At 39.5% G+C, this 24,519-nt stretch overlaps 1 protein-coding gene across 1 annotated transcript; it reads right to left on the bottom strand.

Moving 5' to 3' along the window:
• Positions 1 to 1,465: 1,465 nt before the first annotated feature.
• LRP11 (LDL receptor related protein 11) lies at positions 1,466 to 23,922 on the bottom strand. The gene is made up of 8 exons (XM_015815911.1): positions 23,367 to 23,922; positions 20,672 to 20,829; positions 14,842 to 14,983; positions 9,916 to 10,041; positions 8,488 to 8,685; positions 6,099 to 6,269; positions 3,309 to 3,407; positions 1,466 to 3,013 (listed from the first exon to the last, which is right to left on the bottom strand). The coding sequence occupies exons 1-8, from the start codon at positions 23,920 to 23,922 to the stop codon at positions 2,859 to 2,861; spliced, it is 1,605 nt and encodes a 534-aa protein (XP_015671397.1). The 3' UTR covers positions 1,466 to 2,858.
• Between the last annotated feature and the right edge of the window lie 597 nt (positions 23,923 to 24,519).

The following is a 24,519-nucleotide window of genomic DNA, read 5'->3' as shown; positions in this document are numbered from 1 at the left end:
CATGATTGCAATCCTGGAAAAAGACATATTTAGCTTAATGTGTTTTCAACAAGTCCTGCGTTCAGTCCTGTGCACACTTAAAAAAAATTTAAAATGTTTTTTTCCCTTTGAATCTGAAATGCTTTTAAACCCTAATTATTTAGGAAGCAGCTATCACGTTTAATGTTGTCTTTATCCCCAAATCCAGATGAATCAGCTGACTTTTCAAAAAGACAAAATCAGTCTTTTTATTAAATGCTCAGAATTAATAAAGTTGTCAACAAGTTGAACCTAGATATCATGGAAGATATTATGACTAAAACATTTATTTCTTAATGTTTCTCAGCTCAGCATCTGTAATGTGTTCATTAAAATAAGACATACCAATTTCTTGAATGTCTTTCCTGAACTGATTTGTACCTGGTCCTTCAGATGTTAACATATTTATATGTTTGGTGAAGAGGAAAGATAGCTTACAATAACTGATACACAGAATAAATACTTTGCAATATATACTTAAGGCAAGGCATACCTAGAGTCCTTTAGACAATTGGATGAACTTTTTAACTGACAAAGCTTTACAATTTTGCTATAGTAAGGGCACAATAACCAGGACTTAAAGCTTTGTGAAATGTTTACTATTTGAAACTGCAAGAAATTGCTAAATTTATTATCTGAGCTACTTCTGTGTGACAGTTAAAAGAGTCCTGAGGTTTTAACATCATCAATATTACAAACTTCAGGCATATTACTATTTTTATTGATGGAAGCAATACTCCTTACAATTGAATAAGTACAGAATAGGGAACAGTTTCAGCTCCTTAACTAAATGCTAGGCTTTAGGAATTTAGTATTTAAAAGAACCTTTTAAAATAGAACACCTTTTCCCTGTTGTCTGCTATGCGCCCTTAGCAATGTGAGATTCTATTGCCGATACAGATCTGGCCTACTTATATATTTCAATGAAAAAGGTAAATATCCACATACAATGACAAGTGTTTTAAAACAAGTAGGTAAAAGATTACTGACTTGGCTATTTCAGCATTTGAAATTATATAAACTAAATGAGTAGATAAACTAGAATTGTTTTTTTTTACTAACTTGCTTGAAATGATGGCTAAATTGTACTTCTAATTTATTGATGGCTTAATTGTACTACTTTTAATTAGGAATGTGCAGCGTTTCAGGTTCAATTCCAATAAGGTCCTTTGGAGTAACCAAAAGCATTGAATAAAGGATTTATCTGCAACTCTTTAAAACAGATTATGTTTCCTTTGCAGCTTCCCATGAGCCTACATATGGCTGATTTAAAGAATTGTGGACACATACTTAATTCACATGCTTGTGTACTCTGAAGATTAGAGTTTCAGATATTCTTAAAGTGTTTTGAAAAAGGCAGAAATGAAAATAGAAAAGATTGAAAAGCTGTAAGGAGAAAGAAATATAAGCCTAAGGTTATATTTATCTCCAACACTGGAAAATTAAAATAGAGCAGCTAATTTTAAAGTAATATGGTGAAACTGTCATGCCTTCCTCAGAGATAAAAGAGAGGCTAAAATTGGTGCTCATCTGCAAACAAAAGTATTTCCAATGCATAAGTCAAGACTGCAGTTTCCCATAGATGATCTAGTACTGTCTGATTACAATTGAGCAGAGCCCGGCTGCACTGAGAAGAACCAGGCAAAGTACTGTGGATGTCAGAACTGTTATGCGATATAATGAGAACTCTATGCCTGATTTCCTAATTCATTAAAGAGAAGTGGGTTACTTCATAGTCATCGGATTGAAGTCAAAATGGTTTTTCAAGTGTAATGACATCATCACACACATGATATAAATTATGTCATTTTTATCACTCAACATGTTACACATGATGCACAGTACATCATTTCCATCATATAATCTCTTGTATCCTCTAAGACCAGCCTGTGGAAACCAATAAGATGCTTTTAGGTGTACAGTGTCTGCTGCATCCATTGTAGAAAAGGAAGCTGACATGTGAATTCCAAGTCTCCATTTATATATTCCAAGTGCAATTTTTCATGGGAAAATACCTTGACTAGATCATAATGTCACGTTAAAAGCAAGCTTTACTTAAAGAATTGGAAAGTAATGTCCTATAACGAGTCAAAGCATTTGCAAAAATATATTTGGTTAGATGTGACTGCTGTATCAATTCCTGCTGTGATGTGGGCTACTGCAACAGGACATCATGCTATTGCAGGAGTATGGATCAACCACTTGCTTGCAGTATTTTAAATTGGGTTTTATCACCACACAAAACTAGTTTGCAAAATAGAAATGACTGAAGAGCGTAAAGAGAGGGTAAGTTTAAAATAAATTTTTTTGCACACTAAATGTATTTTAAGCTTTAGCGGCATTGCACTTATTCACCAGTAATGCGATTATGTTTTGGTGAGATTGCAACAGATAAGTCAGATTAGCTCATACCTCCATTATTGCCAAGAATAGGCTATTCTTAAAAGTAATTCCATACTAGAGCTTCCTGTTGGCTTGAGGATGAAAGGCATTGTAGATCAAAACACGTGGAGGACACGATGTTGGTGAAAGCTACTACATGCCATTACAACTGTACATTAGTGTTTCTCAACTGTGGCAATTTGAAGAGGTGTCAACTTCAACTCCTGGAATTGTATGCAGGGTGGAAAACTATAGGAGTTGAAATCCACACATCTTCAAGTTGCCAAGTTTGAAAAACAACTGGTGCTCATCTATCATAGGCCTTAAAAGAAAATTTTGGGAAGATGGTCGCTTATTTTGGTAACACAGTTTTCACTTTTAAAAAGAGAATTGTGAGATGCAAGAGGCACACTTTTGTGAGAAAGCTTGATAGCAAAAAAGGTATCCTGAATCTTGCTCTAGAGATACATTCCATTTATGAGGTAATCTGACTCCTCAGATGTAGTGGGTCGCGCTTTCTTTAATTTCTGCCGGACTAACCGCAAACGGCAAGCAACCATGAGTAGCAGCAAAGCAGTGATGGCTAACCCCAAAGCCAGTGGAAGTACAGCACCTAAAAAGAGTAAGAAGTAGAATGTATTAAGTAAGCAGCCAGCCCATAGATAAGACAGAAGCATCATATTAGCCAAAATAAACAATTTACCTTCCCAAGGACTTTCCAAAATGGAACCACTTAAGAGGAGATGAGTATATCTGTTCTATCAGGACATAGTCATGGGATGGTATAATAAGATATTTGAATAGTTCGTGTACTGTGGGTGATGCCTTTTGTTTCATGGTGATTCACTATTGTATATTTCTGTGTCTTGGTGACACAGAATCAATCAGTGAAAAGCCCTCATCTTTACCTGTTTCTGGGACTGGAAGGCTCTTTTCAATCTGCGTGCTCTTCAAGCCCACAATATCATTGTCATTCTTATCTGTGTCTTTCCCTGAGATTCTAGAATCTGTAAAAACAAAACAATGCATCATCATCAACATATATCTCAGTAGCAGATAAATTGCACCAGGACATTCAGTGTGCTTCAAGAACTATGACTTACACTAGATAGTGTAATAAAGCTAGCTTCTTTACAGCTTGTAAAGAAATATCTTTATTTGTGGATTATAATATTTGCATTCTGAGACCCTCTTCTGGGTGAGATTTAAACATAACTGGTCTTGTTTGAATGACCCAGTTGAGTGGATCATGGTGCTAACTTGATTTGGGGCTAAGCTAAATTCCTCAATTTGGTATGAATTATTTATTGGGAAGTTACTTGATGCTCACATCTGAGACTAGGATGTCACCAACATGAAAAAGGCAGAGTTAAGTGTTGATGTATTCAGCCCTAAAGCAATGATTATATTATAATTTAACATGTGAAATCCAGGCCAGAACATCTGTCTTGATTATGTCCTTTGGTAGGGAAGCTTCAAAATGACACTTTCAAAATGAGCAGAGTACAACACAGTTTCGTTTAGTCAATAAACTTCACCAATAAGCTTGGAGAAGTAGTTCCATCTAAGAATGATTTAATGTTATCTCATTCATGGGCCAGACAAATGAAAGTTATTTCCAAAGCATCTTTGTACTATGCTTACATACAAGTGGGGGAAAGGCCTAAAGTAATACTTAAGTTATTTTAGCTTACTATTTAAAACACACCATATCCCTTAATAAACAATTGATTTGATAAATCTTATTTAGCAGGATAATGTACACAAATAATTTGGAAAAAGGGTTGAGATTTCATGGAAGGCACAAGCACAACACCTCTCTATTTTTCATTAAAGCATGTGTGTCTTTCTTCCAAAAGCCTGAAAAAATGACCTGAATCCTTTAATGGACCTCAGAGGTATGCTATGCTCACACAGTCCCAGAGAACGTATTCTGAACCAGTTTTGAAACATGCACAGCAATATTATTTATTATTTACTATACAGTATAATATGCAACTATTTAATAACAAACTTTTCCAAATTTTATTTAGATTTTTATCCCACCTTTATTACTTTATAAGTAATTCAAGATGGCAAACATTCATAATACTTCTTCTTCCCTTATTTTTCCCCACAACAACTCTGTGAGGTGAGTTAGGCCGAGAGAGAGTGCTTGGCCCAAAGTCACCCAGCTGGCTTTCATGACTAAGGTGGGACTAGAATTCACAGTCTCCTGGTTTCTATGCCAGCACCTTACCACTAGACTATACTGATCTAGTAAAAAATGTGGAATAAAAGTGAATCCTAACAAAATCAATATGATTCAATACAACAAAGTACTCATCAATAACATAACCTATTTATTTTAATTGGATAAAATGTAAATATAGAATAGAATAGAATAGAATAGAATAGAATAGAATAATAACTTTATTGTCACTTTGAATGTACACTAATCGGCATAGATTAAAATGAAATTTCATTGCATTCAGCTCTCAAAGGGTCACCACCTCCGATATACACTACATAAATATGACAAAAATAAATAAATACCGAATTATGCATATACCCACAAATACCCTCATATACTGCACCTAGTTTTTAGTATGCTTTAAAATACACTAGTTATTTTTGATCATGATAACTAGTATATAATGAAGAGTCTTCCTATCTATATTTCAACAATAGCAAAACACTTTCAGTAATAGGGTTTCTTCAATTCACTTTTAGTTAACATAGTTCCTTCAGGAAGAAAAGTGTGCAAAAAAGAATGATAAAAATATTCCACATTTTTAAAAAAAACTAATTTATCATCTGCTCTCTACTTGCATTTTGTTGGGCTTGGTAGCCAAGTAATAGAGAGTGGTTATAAACTGTTCAACCTGTAAACCAGTGTTTCTCAGCAGCTTTAAAGTTTAAATTTAAATTACAAATGTAAATTGCAGATTTTGTAAAAGGGAAAGAAAGGGAGAAGGGAAGGGAAGAGGAAGAGGAAGGGAAAAGGAAAGGGAAAGAGAATAAAAGTGAAAATTTTCATAAACTTGTCTTTTTCCTGTGTTCATGTATGACAGTAGAAGGAAATCCATTCTTAAATGGACACGTACAGAGACCAAAATATTATGACACTGTAGATTCAATAATTGTGAATTTATCACCAAGTAGATTGCTAAGACAAATGGCAGCAACTTTGTGAATACTGTAGTGAGGGTTAAGGTTAGGGTTAGGGTTACTGCTGACTGCTCTACAAATTCTTTTTTTGTTCTTAGAATTTGGAAATTAGAAACACTGAAAATTGTTCACCTTAGACAAAATAAATGACAAGTGCCCATTTAGTGCCCATTAACTAGTAATGTTAAATAATAATTTTTTGAAATTGGCAAACACTGCCAAGTCCACATAGATAAGGTGACCCCCAAAAATCAGTATTTGATGCCATTCCGATATTTACATGCCATGTAAATCTATCCATTTCTATGATAGATTTTATGATAGACAGATCTATGAAATGCAGAAATAAGCTGCACTGTAGCAGGCTGCAAAGAAATTATACTATTGGCTTCTACCAAATCTTTCTCCATCAATAGAAGGATTGCTAAAATGCAAAATGGGATTCCAGTGGGGCTACAGAGCAAAGTGTAGTGGTATGTTATGTTGTGCCACCTCCCTACCCCAAAAGGTGACTGATTATTACCATGAACTTTTACACTGATTATTACCATGAACTTTTACACATTCAGCAAGGCAGTCAGATTCCTGAAGAAAGTTGTTTTCATTGCCTTTGCAGCCACCATAGATGAAATGCATGCAAGTGCCTGAAAAAGCATCGAAATGCCAGCGAGGGAGGTGTCTGTTGCATGAGCCAGTGGCTAGGGGGAGCAAGCATTGCTCTGTAATTATAAGAAGAAAAATAGGGTAACTCTAAATCCTTGTAATTATCCTTAACATATGAAAATCAGACAGCAGTGAGGTGTTATACCTGGAATACATTGCCGTAATTTAAACAAAGGCTGTAACAGAATACAAAATCTTGTCCTTGCCCCTTTGGTTGACCTGAAAAGAATTTTTCTAGCCACAGTTCTCAAAATGCACCCATCTGAGTAGGTTGCCTTTTCCCCCTGAATATAACAAAAACCAACCACCTGGAACTGTCCAGCTATTTCCACCCACTTCACTCACTGTTCTTCATATTGAAGATGTTGCTTCCCTATATAAGGCATTCATCCCTTGTATATTCCAGTCAAATAATCCTGAGGCTACATGTATCTCACCCTGGAAGCACAACAGGAAGGGTGAGGTGATAGAAATTTGTTCATAAGTAGTTTAATGACAGAATTTCCCTATGGTTCTGCCTTCAGTGAAGGGAAGTTTGAATACATGATAGAACATGTATACATGCTTGAGCCACATGGCATTATGTGCCATTACTATTCCATACTATATTGAATCTGGTTTGTTCAAAGCTCTTACAGCTTTGATTTAAACTGTTTTTCCCCCTCACTGAGTAAAAACAATCTATCTTCTAATATAACAAGCTAGGGCAGGGGTAGGCAACCTTGGCTCTTTTGTGACTCGTGGACTTCAACTCCCAGAATTCCTGAGCCGGCTGGCTCAGGAATTCTGGGAGTTGAAGTCCACGAGTCACAAAAGAGCCAAGGTTGCCTATCCCTGAGCTAGGGAGATTACAAGTAGTCCTCAACTTACTGCCACAACTGAGAACTAAAATTTCTGTTTTTAAACGAGTCAATTGTTAAGTGAATTTTGCCCCATTTTACGATCTTTCTTGGCACAGTTGTTAAGTGAATCACTGCAGTTGTTAAGTTAGTAAAATGGTTGTTAAGTGACTCTGGCTTTCCCATTGGCTGCTTGTCAAAAGATTGCAAAAGGGGATCACATGACCCCGGGACACTGCAACCGTCATAAATATGAGTCAGTTGCCAAGCATCTGAATTTTGGTCACATGACCATGGGGATGCTACAGCAGTCCTAAGTGTGAAAAATAGTCATGAGTCACTTTTTTCAGTACCGTTGCAACTTTGAACGGTCACTAAATGAACTGTTGTAAATCAATGACTACCTCTACTGATTCCATCCAAGAGGTAGTGTACTACTAGTAGAAAACACTTTTGCTCATATAAAATGAAGCCTCTCATTTTCAGAAATTCCATCCTGTGTTCACTCATGCAATGATGCGCAATCTCAATTATAATCTTCAGGAGCAGCTTTGCAGAGACAAAAGGGCTGCAGTGAGTAGGAGGCAGCCACATAAGCACACGGAAGTGTGCTCCAGTATTACAAGAATAGCATTGACTATACCTCTGTATTTTTTTCAAAGTCTGTGCAAAATATATAGGGAAAACATTGATTGATTCACTGGTGTTTTTCAGATACATATATGAATTATGATCTATCTTTTGCCCATCTCTGCCAAACCTTGATTGTATACATGAGTATTACTCGTCAAATCACCTGTTTTCCTAAAGCTGTAGCTGAATTAATTGCATGCATTTCTTTAACAGATTTCTATAGTCATTCAAGGAGCAATTGTGAAAATTAAACCTTAAATATTTTTGAGGGAGAGCTTATCCATGAGGGGTACATGTTTTCATGGCATTTGGGTTAAAAATTTGAGGGTCAGCTTATTCTGTGGATAGGTTTATACATGAGTATACACAATAATTCTACATTTGAGCAAAAATAAGCTTAACCTTGCAAGTAAACCTATTTACTAATATACTATTATAATACTGTAATACATTAATATACATAATCATACGAATGCTTAGACTGCAGCACACTGAGGATTGCAATAGCATTTTGCCAATTCATAGGACTGTAGAAAAAACAATTGATTCAAAATATAACGGTGGAGGTGGTCAATCGAGTAACAACAGATCATACCTCCCCCCCTATTCCATCCCCACCCTCCCCTACCCTTCCCACGTGTCCTTAGATTTTAATCTTTGGTTTTAATTTATTTATGTTTTAATGTAGATATATATTTTTATGACTGTAATCTGCCAGAAGTTCCTTTATAGAGGCGGCCAATACATTTAAATAAATAAATAAATAAATAAACAAACAAACAAATAAATGTGTTAATCTTACCTGGTATAAACCTGGTAGTTTGTTTCTTTGGTCCCTGAGAGGGTGATTGTTTGATTTTCTCTGGTTCAAATACTTGACCGCTTAGTGTACTTGTCTGGGTGATTTCAAATGTAAGGTGTTCATTGGCCTTTTTCATTAATTCAGCTGAATTTTGTTGAATAGTCTCTATGTGAGTTATTGCATTCTGTCCTGAATTATCTGAGTATTAAAAAAACAAACACAAGAACACAAGGAAAGCCCTATTGGATCAGGCCAAAGTCCAACTTAATTCGTTGTTTAGCTTCTCATAGTGATCAGCCAGATACCACTGACGTGAGACAAAGTAAATGAAGGTCACATGTCATTTTGTGATGGGCTATCTTCATTTTCTCACTCACTCAAATATCCCTTCACCCTTTCCTGCTCAAAAATCCAGTCTACACACCTGCCACAAAGTTTTTCTTTTGTAGACACATAATGCCTGGACTGCATAAGCTAGCTAGAAGATAGCATAGTGATAGTCAAAACCCAACTGGCCAACTGGACACTTGCATCCTAAGAATGCACCACGCAATTAGCCTTGCTGAAAACATGGGGCAAGAAAAGGACAAAGGAGACAGGTGAGACCTATGCGTGTGGGACCCAAGACAACTGTATTCTTTTTAAGCCACTGGTGTGTCTAGAGTAGACCACTGTTTCTCAACCTTTGGCAACTTGAAGATGAGTGGACTTTAACTTGCAGAATTCCCCAGCCAGAATTCCCCAGAGTTGAGGTCAATACATCTTCAGGCTGCTAAGATTGAGAGACACTGGCCTAGAAGAAATCAGTACTGATATTAGTGTGCAAATGGTAGCATTTAAAAAAAAAGGAAATGTTGCTTAACCGGGTTTTTCCCCCTCTTCTATGTGTTTTCTTTTTTTTTCAAATAATAAAAGGTACTGCTAGTTTGTATGCCACCAATGGAGCGACTGTGTACTTACATTTCCTGGAAGAAAACTAAGAAGACATTGCAACTTCTGGCAACTTCAGAGATATACAAAATGTTTGAGTATGGATCTAAACCATGCTTCTATCACAATCTCAGTGATGATGGCTCTTTAGTCTTTTCATAGGAGCCATGATGGCACAGTGGTTAGAATGCAGTATTGCAGGCTAACTCACTGCTCACAGCCAGGAGTTTGATTCTGACTGGCTCAAGGTTGACTCAGCCTTCCATCCTTCCGAGGTTGGTAGAATGAGGACCCAGATTATTGGGGGGCAATATGCTGACTCTGTAAACTGCTTAGAGAGGGCTGCAAAGCACTATGAAGTGGTATATAAGTCTAAGTGCTATTGCTATTACTATTTTTCTCACACTAAGACTCAAATGCAGGATTTCAAAATGACATGCCTTCACTTATTATTGAGCTATTTTTTAATGCTTAAATGGACAGGTTCCGTTCACTCACACTTCTGGCAAAAAGCTTCATCTGACCCATCAGGACAGTGGATCTCCCCATCACAGGCATAAGTGATGTCAATGCAGCAGCCATCATCACAGAGGAACTGGTAACGGGAACACTTCCCAACACAACCTGCAATAGGCCAATTCTCGGGTTAGAAAGCAAATTAATTTGCAAAATAATAAGAAGCAGCTGTTTAAAATGTATATTGCAGCAGTGGAAGGCCCCCACCCCACCCCCCGTCATACAACCTTTCATCCCCCTCCTTCATAAAATGGCTCTATGATTATTTCAGGTAGAAGAATAAAGCAAAACCATATCTCTGGACAAGGGGAAAAAAAGAAGCAACCAACCAGTTAAAACCAAATTCTGCCCACTGTACAAATAGTGCATACATGGGATTTAATCTGCATTCTACTTGCTGAGCTGAAAGCTGCTGCTGTGAGTTGATTGCTCATAATTGTTGCATTTTATATGACCTTTATTGCCTTACATTTATTTATTGGATTTATATCCTGCCTATTGTTTCAAAGCTGAAAGCAGTGTATGTAGCCCTCTCATTTCTTCCAATTTTCCCCAACATTATGTGTATGTGTGTGTGTGTTGTATATATGTGTGTGTGTGCTGTACATATACATCTATTTCACAAAGTGATTTTGTAAAGTCTGTATAAATATTTAACAATAGAGATTACATCCACTCCTCATTTAGCAATTACCTCAGCTAATAACCATTGGCAAATATAATGATAACAAATGGTAATAAAAATCATTTTCCAACCAATATGCATCTTTATGACCAAATTTTGGGCATCTAATAACAATACATGCTAAAGTGAGAATAATGCCGGTGTAGCTGTGTAAGAGAACTATCTGAATGAGATGGCAGCAACCAATGATTTTGCATTTTCTCTCTCTCTCCCTCCCTCCCTCCCTCCCCCCCCTCATGTGTTCACTTAACAATCATTTCATTTTGCTTAATACTTTTCCTGGTAATTGGAATGAGATTCAGTTGCTAAATAAGGGGTAGGTCCATATGTACCGGTAGCTGGGGGCTGAATTTTGGGATTCTTGATGTTCTCTGAGCTTGGTTTGCTTTGTGCAACTGTTAGAATAGAATAGAATAGAATAGAATAGAATAGAATAGAATAGAATAGAATAGAGCTGGAAGGGACCTTGGAGGTCTTCTAGTCCAGCCCCCTGCTCGAGCAGCAGAATTGATACCATTTCAGACAAGTGACTGTCTAGTCTCTTCTTAAAAATCTCCAATGATGGAGCTCCCACGATTTCTGAAGGCAAGCTGTTCCACTGGTTAATTGTCCTCACTATTAGGAAGTTTCTCCTTAATTCCAGATTGCTTCTCTCTTTGGTCAGTTTCCAACCATTGTTTCTTGTTCTGACCTCTGGTGCTTTGGAGAATAGTTTGATGCCCTCTTCTTGGTGGCAGCCCCTCAAATACTGGAATACTGCTATCATGTCACCCCTATTTCTTCTTTTCTTTAGACTAGCCCAACCCAGATCCGGCAGCCATTCTTCATATGTTTTAGTCTCCAGGCCTTTGATCATCTTAGTTGCTCTTCCCTGAACTTTCTCTAAGGTCTCAACATCTTTTTTGTAGTATGGTGACCAAAATTGGTTGCAGTATTCCAGGTGTGGTCTTACTAGGGTTTTATAAAGCGGTACTAACACTTCGTGTGATCTTGATTCTATGCCTCTATTTATATAACCCAGGATTGTATTAGCTTTTTTGGCTGCTGCTGCACACTGCTGGCTCATAGTCAAGTGATCGTCCACTAGGACTCCAAGGTCCCTCTCACAGTTACTGTTTTTGAGCCAGGTCTCGCCTAATCTGTACTTGTACCTTTGATTTTTCCTGCCTAAATGTAAATCTTTGCTTTTCTCCACATTAAAATTCATTTTGTTGGATAGGGCCCATTGTTCAAGTCTGTCGAGATCTTTTTGGATCCTGAGTTTGTCTTCTGCGGTGTTGGCTACTCCTGCCAGTTTGCTGTCATCTGCAAATTTGATGAGTTCCCTTTCAATTCTCTTATCTAAGTCATTGATGAAGATATTGAAGAGTACTGGGCCTAAGACAGAGCCTTGTGGTACCCCACTGCTTACTTCTCTCCATGTGGATGTAGTGCTGTTGAGGACTACTCGCTGAGTACGCTTTGTCAGCCAGCTACAGATCCATCTGGTGTTGTTGTCTATCCCACCTTTTTCTAGCTTACTAAGCAGCAGGTTGTTCGGTGTGACCTTTGTTGTCTGTTTAGATATAATAGACTGGACTACCAGCCTTGTCGGATTAGGGCAGGATGTGATGATTAGTGGTATAGGTTCTTCTTTCATTGCTGCTTATTGTGATGATTAGACGTCAGTTCCTCCTTCCCTGGGTTTTGGTACGTTGATAAGGGAGGAAGTGCTCAGCAACATTTGTTCCTGTCTTGGCCTTTGATTAGTCCCTTTGAATGCTTCATAAATGGGGTAGTAGTCCTCAACTTACAACCATAATTAAGCCCAACATTGAGACACTTAAGTGAGTTTTGTCCCATTTTGCAACCTATCTTGCCACAGTTGTTATGTGAATCACTATAGTTGTTAAGTTAGTAACACAATTAAGTGACTCTGGCTTCCCCATTGACTTTGCTTGTCAGAAGATCACAAAAGGTGATCAAATGACCCCAGGACACTGCACACAGTCATATATATGAGTCAGTTGCCAAGCATCTGAACTTTGGTCACGTGACTATGGGGATGCCGTAATATGAAAAGCGTGAAAAGTGTGAAAAGCGGTCCTAACTCACTTTTTTTCAGTGCCGTTGTAACTTTGAACGGTCACTAAATGAACTGTTGTAAGTCAAGGACTACCTGTATGTCTGTTGACAGATCATTTGTCAGAATGTCAAGCTTGTAGTTCTCTTCATAAGCATCAGAGGCAACCCTAGAATATCTTTCAGCAACTGGTATCCTACAAGAACCTTTTGGTGATTCTCTTGAATTTTTAGTACTGTATAGCTCGATCTCACTCATGCAACCCAAAATGAAAATTTAGATTGTTTAAATTGAGCTCCTGAGTAAAAGTGGGGAACATAATTCTGATAAATAAATAATAGGAGAAAGAAGGGTCAGGAGAGCAAGGATACTTTCCCCGCAATGGTTGCTATGGTGATTAGAATGTTGCGGGGAAATTACAGCTGAGCTGGAGAGGTTATAAAAACCCGGAGTGGAAAGATAGGAAAAATGGAGCAAAGTCCAGGAGGTAAAAGCAATGAGCCAGGCCCAGGGTGCAACAATGGAGTTTTCCTCCTAAGACTGGGGCAACCTAGGCTGGTAGAGACAGGAAGGCTGTGGGAAGGAGAAGGGAGATGCAGTATATGCAGTACAAATAGGCTGTGGTATCCTCTGGTCTTAGCACCGCATAAATCATGATTCCTGAATCTGGTCCCCAACATCTAAATCTGACCATTGGCTGTGACTCAAGAATGAGATGTTTCCTACTGAAACTGGTTATATTTGGAGAGATTCAGAAGTAGGTAGCAAGAGCCTATCAGCCTTTCAAGGTAATCCAGAGAAGAAACTAACTCTGCCTTTCTTGTAAAGGATACAACAGGGGTAGTCAACCTTGGCTCTTTTATGACTCGTGGACTTCAACTCCCAGAATTCCTGAGCCAGCTAAGCTGGCTCAGGAATTCTGGGAATTGAAGTCCACACGTCATAAAAGAGCCAAGGTTGACTACCCCTGGGGTACAATAACAGACTTTCCACACCCCCATTCTTTCTGTGGGCTGAGATGTCTCTTATCTCATCATTGCCCTGGCTGCTGCTCTTCTGCCTCCTGTCTTTCAAAGATATTTCTATTGACCATTACAGAGCCAGCGCATGTAATTGCTAAGGTACTGGACTAAGAGTAGCCAGATCCACATTCAAGTCCACCCTCAACCATGATTGCTCGCTAGGTGACTTTGGACAGTTCCATTGCTGGCTCCCAATCGACCTCACCGGATTGCTTGGTTGGGGAAAAAAATGGCGGACTAGATATGCCATCTTGAGTTCTCTAGGAGCTCATTTAAGACAGGATTGAAATGTAGAAATTACTAACACACTTGGCACACAGAATTGGTGCTGGAACAAATGCTTTTTGCATATTTGTTATTTTTATTTCCTGTTTGTACATTATGCCCAGATGTCATCTTGTTTTTGATTGGCATCGGTTTGTAAACCACCCAGAGTCAATTGGAGTAAATACCATATGGGATTCATTCAACAAGATGATTGGAGTGACTGTGCATTATGTAGAAAGGAATGAAGCAATTCTTGGTATTGTATATAGAAGGAAAACTACTTTCTTATGAGATAAAGTTGCTTAAACGTGTTGCTCAATTTCAAGAGTTCTTCCCAGGTTAGTATTTTGGATCCTACTATAACGGGTGCCACATATAATGGCAAAATTATATCTTAGAGCAGGGGTCTTCAAACTTGGCAACTTTAAGACTTGTGGACTTCAACTCCCAGAATTCCTCAGCCAGCCAGTCCACAAGTGTTAAAAGTTGCCAAGTTTGAAGGCTCCTGTCTTAGACACTACATCTATAAAACAGTTTACTAGTATGCATGAAATAGCACGCCAGGAGAGCCAAATGAAAAAGAGGACAGGCTTTTGTACAGTGTGTTTTTCAACCTTGGCCATTAGAAATTCTGGGAGTTGAAGTCCACACATCTTAGAGTCGCCCAAGTTAAAAAGCGCCGGGGTAGAAGGAAATACGGTGGATGTTGTACATTGTGGAGATTACCGCTTTAATGTGGTTTAAATAATAAGACCTGCACCCTATTTGCAATGTATTTACAGCAGGTTCCGTTGTGATTTTAATTACAGACATACACAATCTCACTCTCAGCCATCAAAACAAGAAAACAGTGGTTTCGGCAGTTTTCTCACCTAACTCAGAATGAATCATTGGAAGTACAGTCACTGAGATGTTATCCGAACTCCTTTGTCCAGCTGTGTCAGTCACAGTCAACTGCAGTGTGTATTTTCCTTCTGGCATATGAGAGAGCTTCAGTGTTCCTGGCTGAGGTACCTGAGCCAAAGAAAATAGGGTACTGATGGAATCCCATTCTTCATACTACAGCTACCAAGGTACAACTCTCATAAAATCATGTGAGGACTGAGATGCGCACACACGTGCACACACACACACAAACACACTATCATATACGTGGGAGGCTGTAATTTTAAACTTGTTAATACTATATCATGCTTTCTACCCCTACTAGGTTGTCTCAGCACAGGTAAAGCAGGTCCAAACACGTCTAGGTTTTATTGGGAAAATGGATACTGGAAACAGGAACGGTGATAATTTGTAAGTCTCCCACCCTGCACCACATTGGATCAATGCTCGCTTAGATTTCAGGATGGCTATAGCAAAACTGCAGATTGAGAACGTAAACATTTCAGTGCAGTGCTACCATAAGAGAGTAAAGTGTTTGAAATTCTCCAGCTCTCTGCTGATCTTAAAATACAAAGGGGAAATTCATATTTTACATCTCAGTGAATCAAGCAGCTTTCTCAAGGAGCAAAGAGAAGGAGGTTGTTCTTTCAAGCCCTCAGGCATACACACATATTTCGCACAGAGAATCCATTTCTTCACAGCTTTTATCACTGGCATTATAGATTCTATTCTGTTGCTTCCAGAATTTTTTTTTTCTGTAGATCTGGGAATTCAATTTGGCCAACATTATAAGCTCTATGGATGCCATCTGCTTATGATTCGACTAAACTAATCTTCTCATTCTATAGATCCCCACATCCATCTTTCCTTGTCATTGGTTGTAACTTCCACTATGTTGAATAGGTGTGCACAAAACCGAACCATCAAAATCTTAGCACATCATTGGGTTGCAAGTGGAGAGGAACACTCTATTATACTACTGGAAGAGAAAGGACAGGGAAGTTTTTGCAGGCTTAATGTAGGAAAAAGCCCTACTGAAAAGATTATTACAGATAGAAATGCATTATTTTCTTCCTGTTATGACTAAATCACAAAGCAATATTATTTCTTCTACGGGGGATGGATCTACTCCAACATTTTTCAACCTTAGCAATTTTCAAGACATGTGGACTTCAGTTTCCAGAATTCCCCAGCCAGCTTAGAGTTGTGCTTCACATGTCTTTAAGTTGCCAAGATTGAGAAACCCTGATCTGTTCTGTCAATTTTCAACAGCAGGTGACAGCCATGGCTCAGAAGGCCTTTGCGCAGTTACAATTATACATGTAGTCCTCGATTTACAACAGTTCTCTTAGTGACGGTTTGAAGTTGCAACAGCACTGAAAAAAGTGACTTATGATCACTTTTCACACTGATGAACCCTGCAGCATCCCCTTGGTCACATGACTTACATTTGGATGCTTGACAATTGACTCACATTTATGACGGTTGTAGTATCCCAGGGTCATGTGATCACCTTTTGTAACCTTCCGACAAGCAAAGTTAATGAGGAAACCAGACTCATTTAACCACCAGGTTACTAATTTAACAACTGCAGTGATTCACTTTACAAATGTGGCAAGAAAAGTTGTCAAATGGGGCAAAACTCACCTAACAAATTTCTCACTTGGCAACATAAATTTTGGGCTCAACTGTGATTGTAAGTTGAGGACTACCTATACCCACTTTGGATCAGGAGGCCCTGTTCATAATCAATCATGCCTTGGTCACCTCTCAGATTACAGCAATGTGCTGTATTGTGAGGCTGTCCTTGAAGACCACTTGGAAGCTCAGGGGTGTCAAACTGCTGGCCCGCAGGCCGGTTTCATCATACCGAAGCCGCGCCCACCCCATTGCTGGCAATGCAAAAAGAGTCGCGATACGTCGCGACACATCATACAGCACGGGTGGCAAAGTTTGACACCCGTGCTGTAGCTGGACCAGAATGCAGCATTACAGGTAGTTATGGGGGTATCTCAGTATGTCCACTTAATGTGAGTGAAGCTCACATTGTGGTTATCAATGTGCTTTGGATGGAAGTTAAGATGTTGATTCTCACGTATAAAGCTCTTCATGGTGCAGGGCCATGTTACTTGTGCAGCTGTTATCTCTGATTAATTCAATCTATCCAGTGAGATCTTACAGTCCTGGCATGCCTGTCACTTAGACAGGGTTATCTGGCAGAGCCTAGAGGATGTGCCTTCTTAGTTGCCCTTCTTGCCCTTTGGAACAGCCTCCCCATGAGATTTAATTGGCCTGACCCTGCCTGCCTTTCAAAAAGCATTACTGGCTCTTTTCCCAGGTGGCTGAACCTTTTCCAAGCATTTTATGTCCTGTTGGGTTTTTGATTATTTGTTCATTGTGTTGCTTTTATATGCACTCAATTGTGATTTGTTTATTGGTGATATATGCTATTCTGAATCATGTGCCGAGAGGGCAGCTATATACATCACATGAATAAGTAAATAAACTTCCCAAAATAAAATGGCATTTGCCTTAGCATCAGGCATACTGAAACAATACAAGTTGTCCTTATTCTAGCCAGCTGTCCCTGACCTAAATGCTGTAGGTCTTTCCAAAAGGCACTGTGATATGTTTAATTTCTCCTTACACCACTGCTTGCTCAGAATTCAGGTGACTTGAACAAAGCATCTATCTTTTATCTTGTTCAAACATAGAGTTCTAGCCACCATTGTAAGCTGAAGAATAGAAAATTAACTCATTAACATCAACATTACTGAGAGCAAATATAATCAGTAACTGACCGCAATTATGTTAACAATAACTGTAATCAGGCTTTATGTGTTGGCTTCTAGGAGGCAACCACTTTCTGCATTAGGGGTGGCCATGATGACCGAAGCTGCTAAGACCACCTTCCTTTGTATGCAGGAAACACAACATGTCTTTTGTGCCACGTCTGATGCGACAGGCAGCTGTGATTGGGAGTAAGGTGGTTCCTCAAATAATCTGACCTTTTTGCCATGTAGAAGGTTGCTCATAATTTTTACTATTTAAGTTTTCCTTGTCGATTTTTTTTTTAAATTCCAGACACCAATTATAATGGGGTTACTTTTTCCATACTCTCTCTTACTTTATAGTCTGTCTTTTAAGAGGGGGAATAAAATGGATGTTCATGATCAAGATCAATTTGCAGTCATTCTTTGCTTCAGTTAATGTCTGTTTTTATTCAGCAGGTCTAAAACATTTTATGAAACTTAAGCAAACTGAAGGTCATTCGGTTTTGGGGGGAAAAATCTGCTAAATTTAAAGTGAAATATTCTTATTTATGTTTGGGGTTTGCCATATGATTGTTTTTTTCCAGATAGCAATTTAATTTGCAAGATACACCAATAAAACAACCAAATGGTTTAAGATATAGGATAGGCATACCCTTTTAATATTAATTTTGGAATTTGTTTTGTCACAAAATAATTAATTTAAAGATGCAATAATACAAATGATAATATTTCAGTGAATTGCAACAATATTGCAACCCCATTGAAGATAAACTTTGATTAAGCAAAATATGATTGCAGTACATAATAAATAACTACATAATAAAGTAATAACTACTGTAGTAGTACCCCTTCGACTGCATCTGTACGATGACAATAGGGCAAGTCCTGAATTCAATAAATAACTACAATTTTTGGAAGTGTTCCTATAAATACTTTGTACTGTCTAAATCGATTCCTGTAAACAATATTTTGTAATGATAATAGATGCAGTTATTTTGCTCATAGATTTCTCAGATGAATCTTTGTTTAAACTTGGATTCTCAAATTCTGTGGTCCTGTACTTAAAATGTTGAAGTAATCCCATGAATCAAGTAAGGAATGTCTTCCCAATTGTAATGAGTGCCAGAGATCAGCTTAGCATCAAATTTTTCCCTTAACTCAGGGGTCTTCAAACTTGGCCCTTTTATGACTTGTGGACTTCAACTCCCAGAACTCCTCAGCCAGCATGCCTGGTTAAGGAACTCTGGGAGTTGAAGTCCACAAGTCATAAAAGGGCCAAGTTTTAAGACCCCTGCTTAACTATTCCCTTTTATGCATGTAAAACTGCAGCCCTATCCAACTCAGTCCTTTCTCCCCATTCAAAAGGCAATCTTCCAGGATACGAGGAGAAAATGAATGAGACATGAGCAGCTACTAGAGGCAAAGCACTATCAGTCACAATTTTCTTTCCTGTGCATTTTATACCTTCTACCTCTTCCTCCTACCCCCGCATGGGATCTTGGTATCCTATCCAACATAAAAATACCTTCTTTTGCAAGCCTCTCTTCCTGGAATCAGGAAGCCAGGAAAGGGAAAGGAAGGGAAGGAAATGAAATGAAAGGAAAGGAAACGAAAGCCAAATTTCTGGGGATTCTCTACAGCAGAGGTCCCCAATCTTTTGGGCACCGCGGACTGGTGCCATGGAGAAAGATTTTTCCGCGGACCAGAGGGTATGTGGTTTTGAATACTGCCTGCGTCCTGAGGATGGAGCTTTGCTTGTTTGTGCAGCCCTTTTACTGGCATGCTGTGGACCGGGACCGGTCCACGGACCGGGGGTTGGGAACCCCTGCTCTACAGGTGAGTCTGTCCCATTCCTTCTATTTCCATAGTCCACTGCCATCCAAAGCACCCTTTCTTTCCTTTTCTACCAATCATCTTTGCATATTTCTCCCTTGCCCCAATTTCTTTCAGTTTTGCACATGCCTTCAAAATAAAAAAAAAGGTGACCCTGTCTTTCAGCACAATGCTGGAGCCCTGCAGTGTCCAAGATATAGATTTTCCTAAATATGCCAGCAAACATATGGTACTCATATTCTGCAATGCCACCCCAAGCAATAGCTCACCAAGGCAAGAGAAAAAGCTGAAGCAATCTTGACCTGATCTTCTCATTACCAACTAGACCGAGTGGAAGGAGAATGCACTTAAGACCATATTCCATAACTATCACATTTGCACATGCAAAGCTAGAGTCTATGAGAACTTGATCCTGCTGTGACTGGGAAAGCCAACTACTAATTTGTCTAGGCAGGGCAGAACCACATTTCAGAGTAATCAGGCTTGTTTGAGCAACTCCTCCCATTGCAATTTGTTTGCGACCACTCAGAGGGTCATGACCCACATGTTGACTCCTAACTTAAAATATCATGTCAGTTCCTTCCTTTAGTTTGGACAGTTTGTTTTGCCACTTCAGGAGGCTTATTTGAAAAGAATATTTCCCCCCCCCCCAAAAGCTTAGCTGCAATAAAACAACATTTCAATATAATCTGCTCAAAAGACTGAGTCCACAGTCACTCAGTGGATTTTCATAATTGAGGGTGAACTTGAATTTTGTTTGTTCTTCATCATTGTGGTTTATAAATCATGATTTATGGCTTAACATGTGTGAAACCAACTGTGATTTTTTTCAATAAATTGTGATTACATAAACCATAGCTTAATGAAGATGCATGAACTAAATCTCAGATCTATTTAAAAAAGGAACTTAGTTGGACATGGCTATAGTAGTTCCACTGATTTTAATATATTTAGTCTGAACATCACTAAATCTGAATCTAATTGTTCTCTGTCTATGTTTGCCAGGGTATTTGCACGCATTCATCTGTAGACCCAATTTCACACATGCATGCTTCAGGAAAAAAAAATTTGAACAAAACAAGTGACTGTCTCTAATATTTCTTTACTTTGCTTTATTCTGACAGAACAGTGAATATTTAACTTTGTTGTTTCTAAAATCCCACAAATGGCACAGCAAATAATATACCTTGTATTGCAAAACATAATGTACCTGCATATCAACTGATGATGCACCTTGAAGTAATGTCCATTCAAATCGTGTGATTCCATGGTCATCCACACTTTCTCTGCCATCCAGAATAACCCAGTCAACAGGTAGCTGAAGAATAATATCTTCTCCCGCCTTGCTAAGAGGAGGCTCATCAGTGTCTAATTAAAATAAAGAATCTTAGTGAAAAAAGTTAGGATTATTGTCTTTGCCTGACTCGCTTGTATTGTTTTATTGTAGATTTTTAAATCAAGAAAAATCTGTCCTACCAACAAAGTATTTTGATCAATCTACTCCAGACTTTTAGTACAAGGTTATTGGACACAGATAAAAAACTTCTATATTTAAAGTTTATAAAGCCTATATGTAAAGTAGATTCTGAGATTTTAAATTAGATATCATTTTGCTTTTTATTTAACCATCTGCTCTGATAAGCATATATTCATCTATACAGTTTGATGACTTTATGGTCATGGTTTTGAAACCTAGTCCTCCAATTCTGCAAAATGTTTTTTTTTTCTTGTGAGAAAGACTTCTGCTTTTCCATTTGATACTCAGGATCAAGCTTTTGTTTAGAATATATTTTGACATGGGTTTTGTTTACCTAGAGTTGCAATTTGGCCAAGAATGCCATTGTTGTTGAGTTCCCCCCCCCCAATACTTCTCCATCATTCTGCAGCCTCCTAGGCTGCCTTTGCTTCTGAACTAAGAACATGAAACATAAATTATCTCATGTCTTTCTTTGGGTTTTAAATGAGTTGTGGAAAGCCTGGAGGCTGCACACTACTGGAGGGATAATTGTATAATGAATGACAAGCGCTGCTTCACATATCACTTGAACGTCTTACAATGTAAGTGCATGCACCTTGAACCCCTCCTAAAAATGTTTCATCAAAATATCTTGTTTTGAATTTTTAAAAATGAAATGTTTTTATATATTCATTTTCTATACAATTAATTGGCATGTCTAAAAAAACTGCAGCAGAAAACATTGGCAGATTTTTTAATTGACTCAGTTAAGAATCTCAGGTGAAGAGGCCCACTAAGCTCTTCTGGTCCACTGTGCATGATAATTGGATAATATTTTATGCTCATGATTATCCTGCTCGTTTTTGAGCCAGGCTAGTAAATGTAGCTTTAGTGAATTTGAATAGGTTTAAAAATAAGATGTGATCTTGGTATGGATCTGAAAGCCTCTTTAAAATGAGCAAGACAAAGGCATACATAATCATTGCTCATTTGGCTTGTCCAGAGCCCCAATTCCTAGCCAGCAATAGAAATCTGAGTTAAATATCTCAGGCAACGGGGCTATAAAAAATACAGTTCTAGTGCTCTTGGAGAATAGCTGCAAGAATAATTTGAAAAATGGAGGGAATGAACCCAATGTATTGATTCTGGAACTGCAGTAACACAATGACTAATACGTTGTTAATTGAATCATGGTTTATTGAATAAACACGTTGACTAGTTTAACTTTGGCCTCACACACAAATGAGGAAAATACATTTCACTTCTAATATGCTGGGTCAATCACTCAGGGTTAAGGCAACTTCTTCATTCCCTAATAATCACAGATTCATTTCCAGTCAGAAAAATAACACTAGCCCAGCTGTCCTTTCCTGTCCATGTCTAATGAGCTGTTGGCCCACTAAACAAGATATGTTAAGAACAAACACGAATTATCACTGTGCAAAAAGATAAATTTATGTTATGAGGTGGACGAGTTTGAAGTAGTTGGTCTATATATATCAAAATTAGATTCATATCTGACAATTTTTTGCCAGTCCCAAATCAATTTTGAAGTAAGAATAGACACTCTGAACACCGCTCTTTAAGGATTTAAGGAAAACAGGCCCAGAGTAAGGCAGCGAGGATGATCACTGAATGAAAAAGCTAAAGAAATGGAAATGTAAAGCTTTCACAAAATTGAGAGTGAGGTGGGATATACCGTAACAACACTCCTCAAATTCCTGAGGTCACAAAGAAGAAAGCAAAATCCTGTTCTGTATTATCCCGTGATAATTACAAGAATGCACTTGAAGCAAAACTTCACAGAGGAAACAATTATCCATAGGGAGTGAGCTCCCTTTTATTGGCTATAATCAAGCAGAGGGAATACCCCTTCTGGGAATATTTTAAACTGAATACCCACCAAGCAAAGCAATGGAATGGGCGAAAAAATGGCCTGTGCAACTATACAAATATGTGAAGAAGATGATGCTGGTATTTTTTAACTATTAGCTGCCACGTGTTGTTTGCTGAGATGCTAGATAGATGCTAGATAGATGATAGATAGATAGATAGATAGATAGATAGATAGATAGATAGATAGATAGATAGATAGATAGATAGATAGATAGATAGATAGATGGATAGATGGATGGATGGATGGATGGATGGATGGATGGATGGATAGCTAGAAATAGAAATAGAAATAGATGCAAAAGAGAGAGGGAGAGAGGGAGAGAGGGAGGGAGGGAGAGAGAGAGATGATAAATCAATTTTGGGGCGGGGGAGGAAGTTAATACTACATGACCTCTCTATTCCTATATTTTACTATTAAAGATATTTATTCTTAAGAGCCTTCTGCTCACATGCAATTCGTTCCCCCCACCTTCTTTCCTGAACTGAAACCGTCATTATTTTAGCCCCCTTTCAAGAAACCGGCCGAACTCTAAGTCGACGGCCTTCTTCTTACCCAAAGCCGGAGGAGGGTGGCTGGTGGGTTCCAGGAAGTAGCTGTTGTAGCCGCGCTGAGGGGAGAAGACACAGACGGCGCGGCCACGATAGGTGCAGCTGAAGAGATAACAGCGGACCGAGGCCGATTGCTGCTGCTGCTGCTGCAAGACGGCGAGGGTGCAGCGGGCATCGGCGCAGCAGGCATCCAGGCAATGCCTGGGACCAGCCACCGAGCTCGGGGAGCCGAGGAACGTGGCACCCGCCGCGATGGAGTCCTTGGTGCGGATGATGGAGTCGGACCTGACCGAGAAGAAACTCCCGCCGCCGCCGGCTGCTCCTTCAGTCCCTCCTCGGCAGTGGCCGGCCGCTTCCTCCAGCTCGTTGCTGCGGCCGCCGGAGGGATCCCTCTCAAGCTGCAGCTGGCGGCGGAACTCCTCCAGCAGCGATTCCACACCCGACGCTGCCGGTGACCTTAGTTCTCCGGTTGACCGTGCCGGCGCCCCCAGAAGCAGAAGGAGCGGCGGTAAGAGCCAGAGGACGAGGAGGCCCGGGGGGCCGGGCACTTCCGCGGCCATAGCACCCAAGCGAGGCCAGCCACCCGGGAGCGGAGGACGATGGCGGTGCTGACGACGGAAGGTGGGAAGGGAAGCCTGGCTGCTACCACTGCGGTCCGGGAGAAGGAGAAGGAGGGGGTGGCGGCCGCGCCATGCTGGCCCCTCCCTGCCCCAGCCGCCAGAGGACGGAGAGCAAAGCCCGCGACTTCCGTCAGCACCACCGATCCCCGAACAGTTCCAAGCGGGAGGCCGCCCCACCCTGTGACGCGGGACCCGGGCCCCGCCTACGTTCGGTGGGTGGAGGGTGGGAATGCCCCGCCTAGACCTCTCCGGTCGCCGGGGTGGGGGGGCAGTCACTCCTTACGTTGCGTGGCTGACGTTCAGAAGGTGGGATTGCACGGAGGGAGTCGGGGTTCCGGGTAACGTCTGAAAAAGCTCCTGATGCCGCGCTTCTGCCGAAGCTTGGCACATGCAAGCGGACATCTATATCTGCGATGGCGTATGACCTCATCGATTCAGGTTGATAATAACGGAGGAGGAGGATGTTTCAGCTGCTAAAAAAAGCAAATTATACAAACTTTATTTTGTGTTGTATTACAGGTGTACAGAGATCAGATC

Source organism: Protobothrops mucrosquamatus, unplaced genomic scaffold (genome assembly GCF_001527695.2).
Source record: "Protobothrops mucrosquamatus isolate PMUCROS unplaced genomic scaffold, P.Mucros_1.0 scaffold385, whole genome shotgun sequence".
NCBI lineage: Eukaryota > Metazoa > Chordata > Lepidosauria > Squamata > Viperidae > Protobothrops > Protobothrops mucrosquamatus.
Note: the sequence above shows the minus strand (reverse complement) of the source record. Positions and strands in the feature narration are given on the sequence as shown.

Excerpts from the sequence above, each read along its gene's own strand:
- LRP11 (XM_015815911.1), bottom strand. The coding sequence starts at position 23,922 with ATGGCCGCGGAAGTGCCCGGCCCCCCGGGCCTCCTCGTCCTCTGGCTC. Across the intron at positions 20,830-23,366 it reads CCACCCTCCTCCGGCTTTGG|ACACTGATGAGCCTCCTCTT; the intron begins GTAAGAAGAAGG and ends TATTTTAATTAG. Across the intron at positions 10,042-14,841 it reads AATGATTCATTCTGAGTTAG|GTTGTGTTGGGAAGTGTTCC; the intron begins GTGAGAAAACTG and ends GGCCTATTGCAG.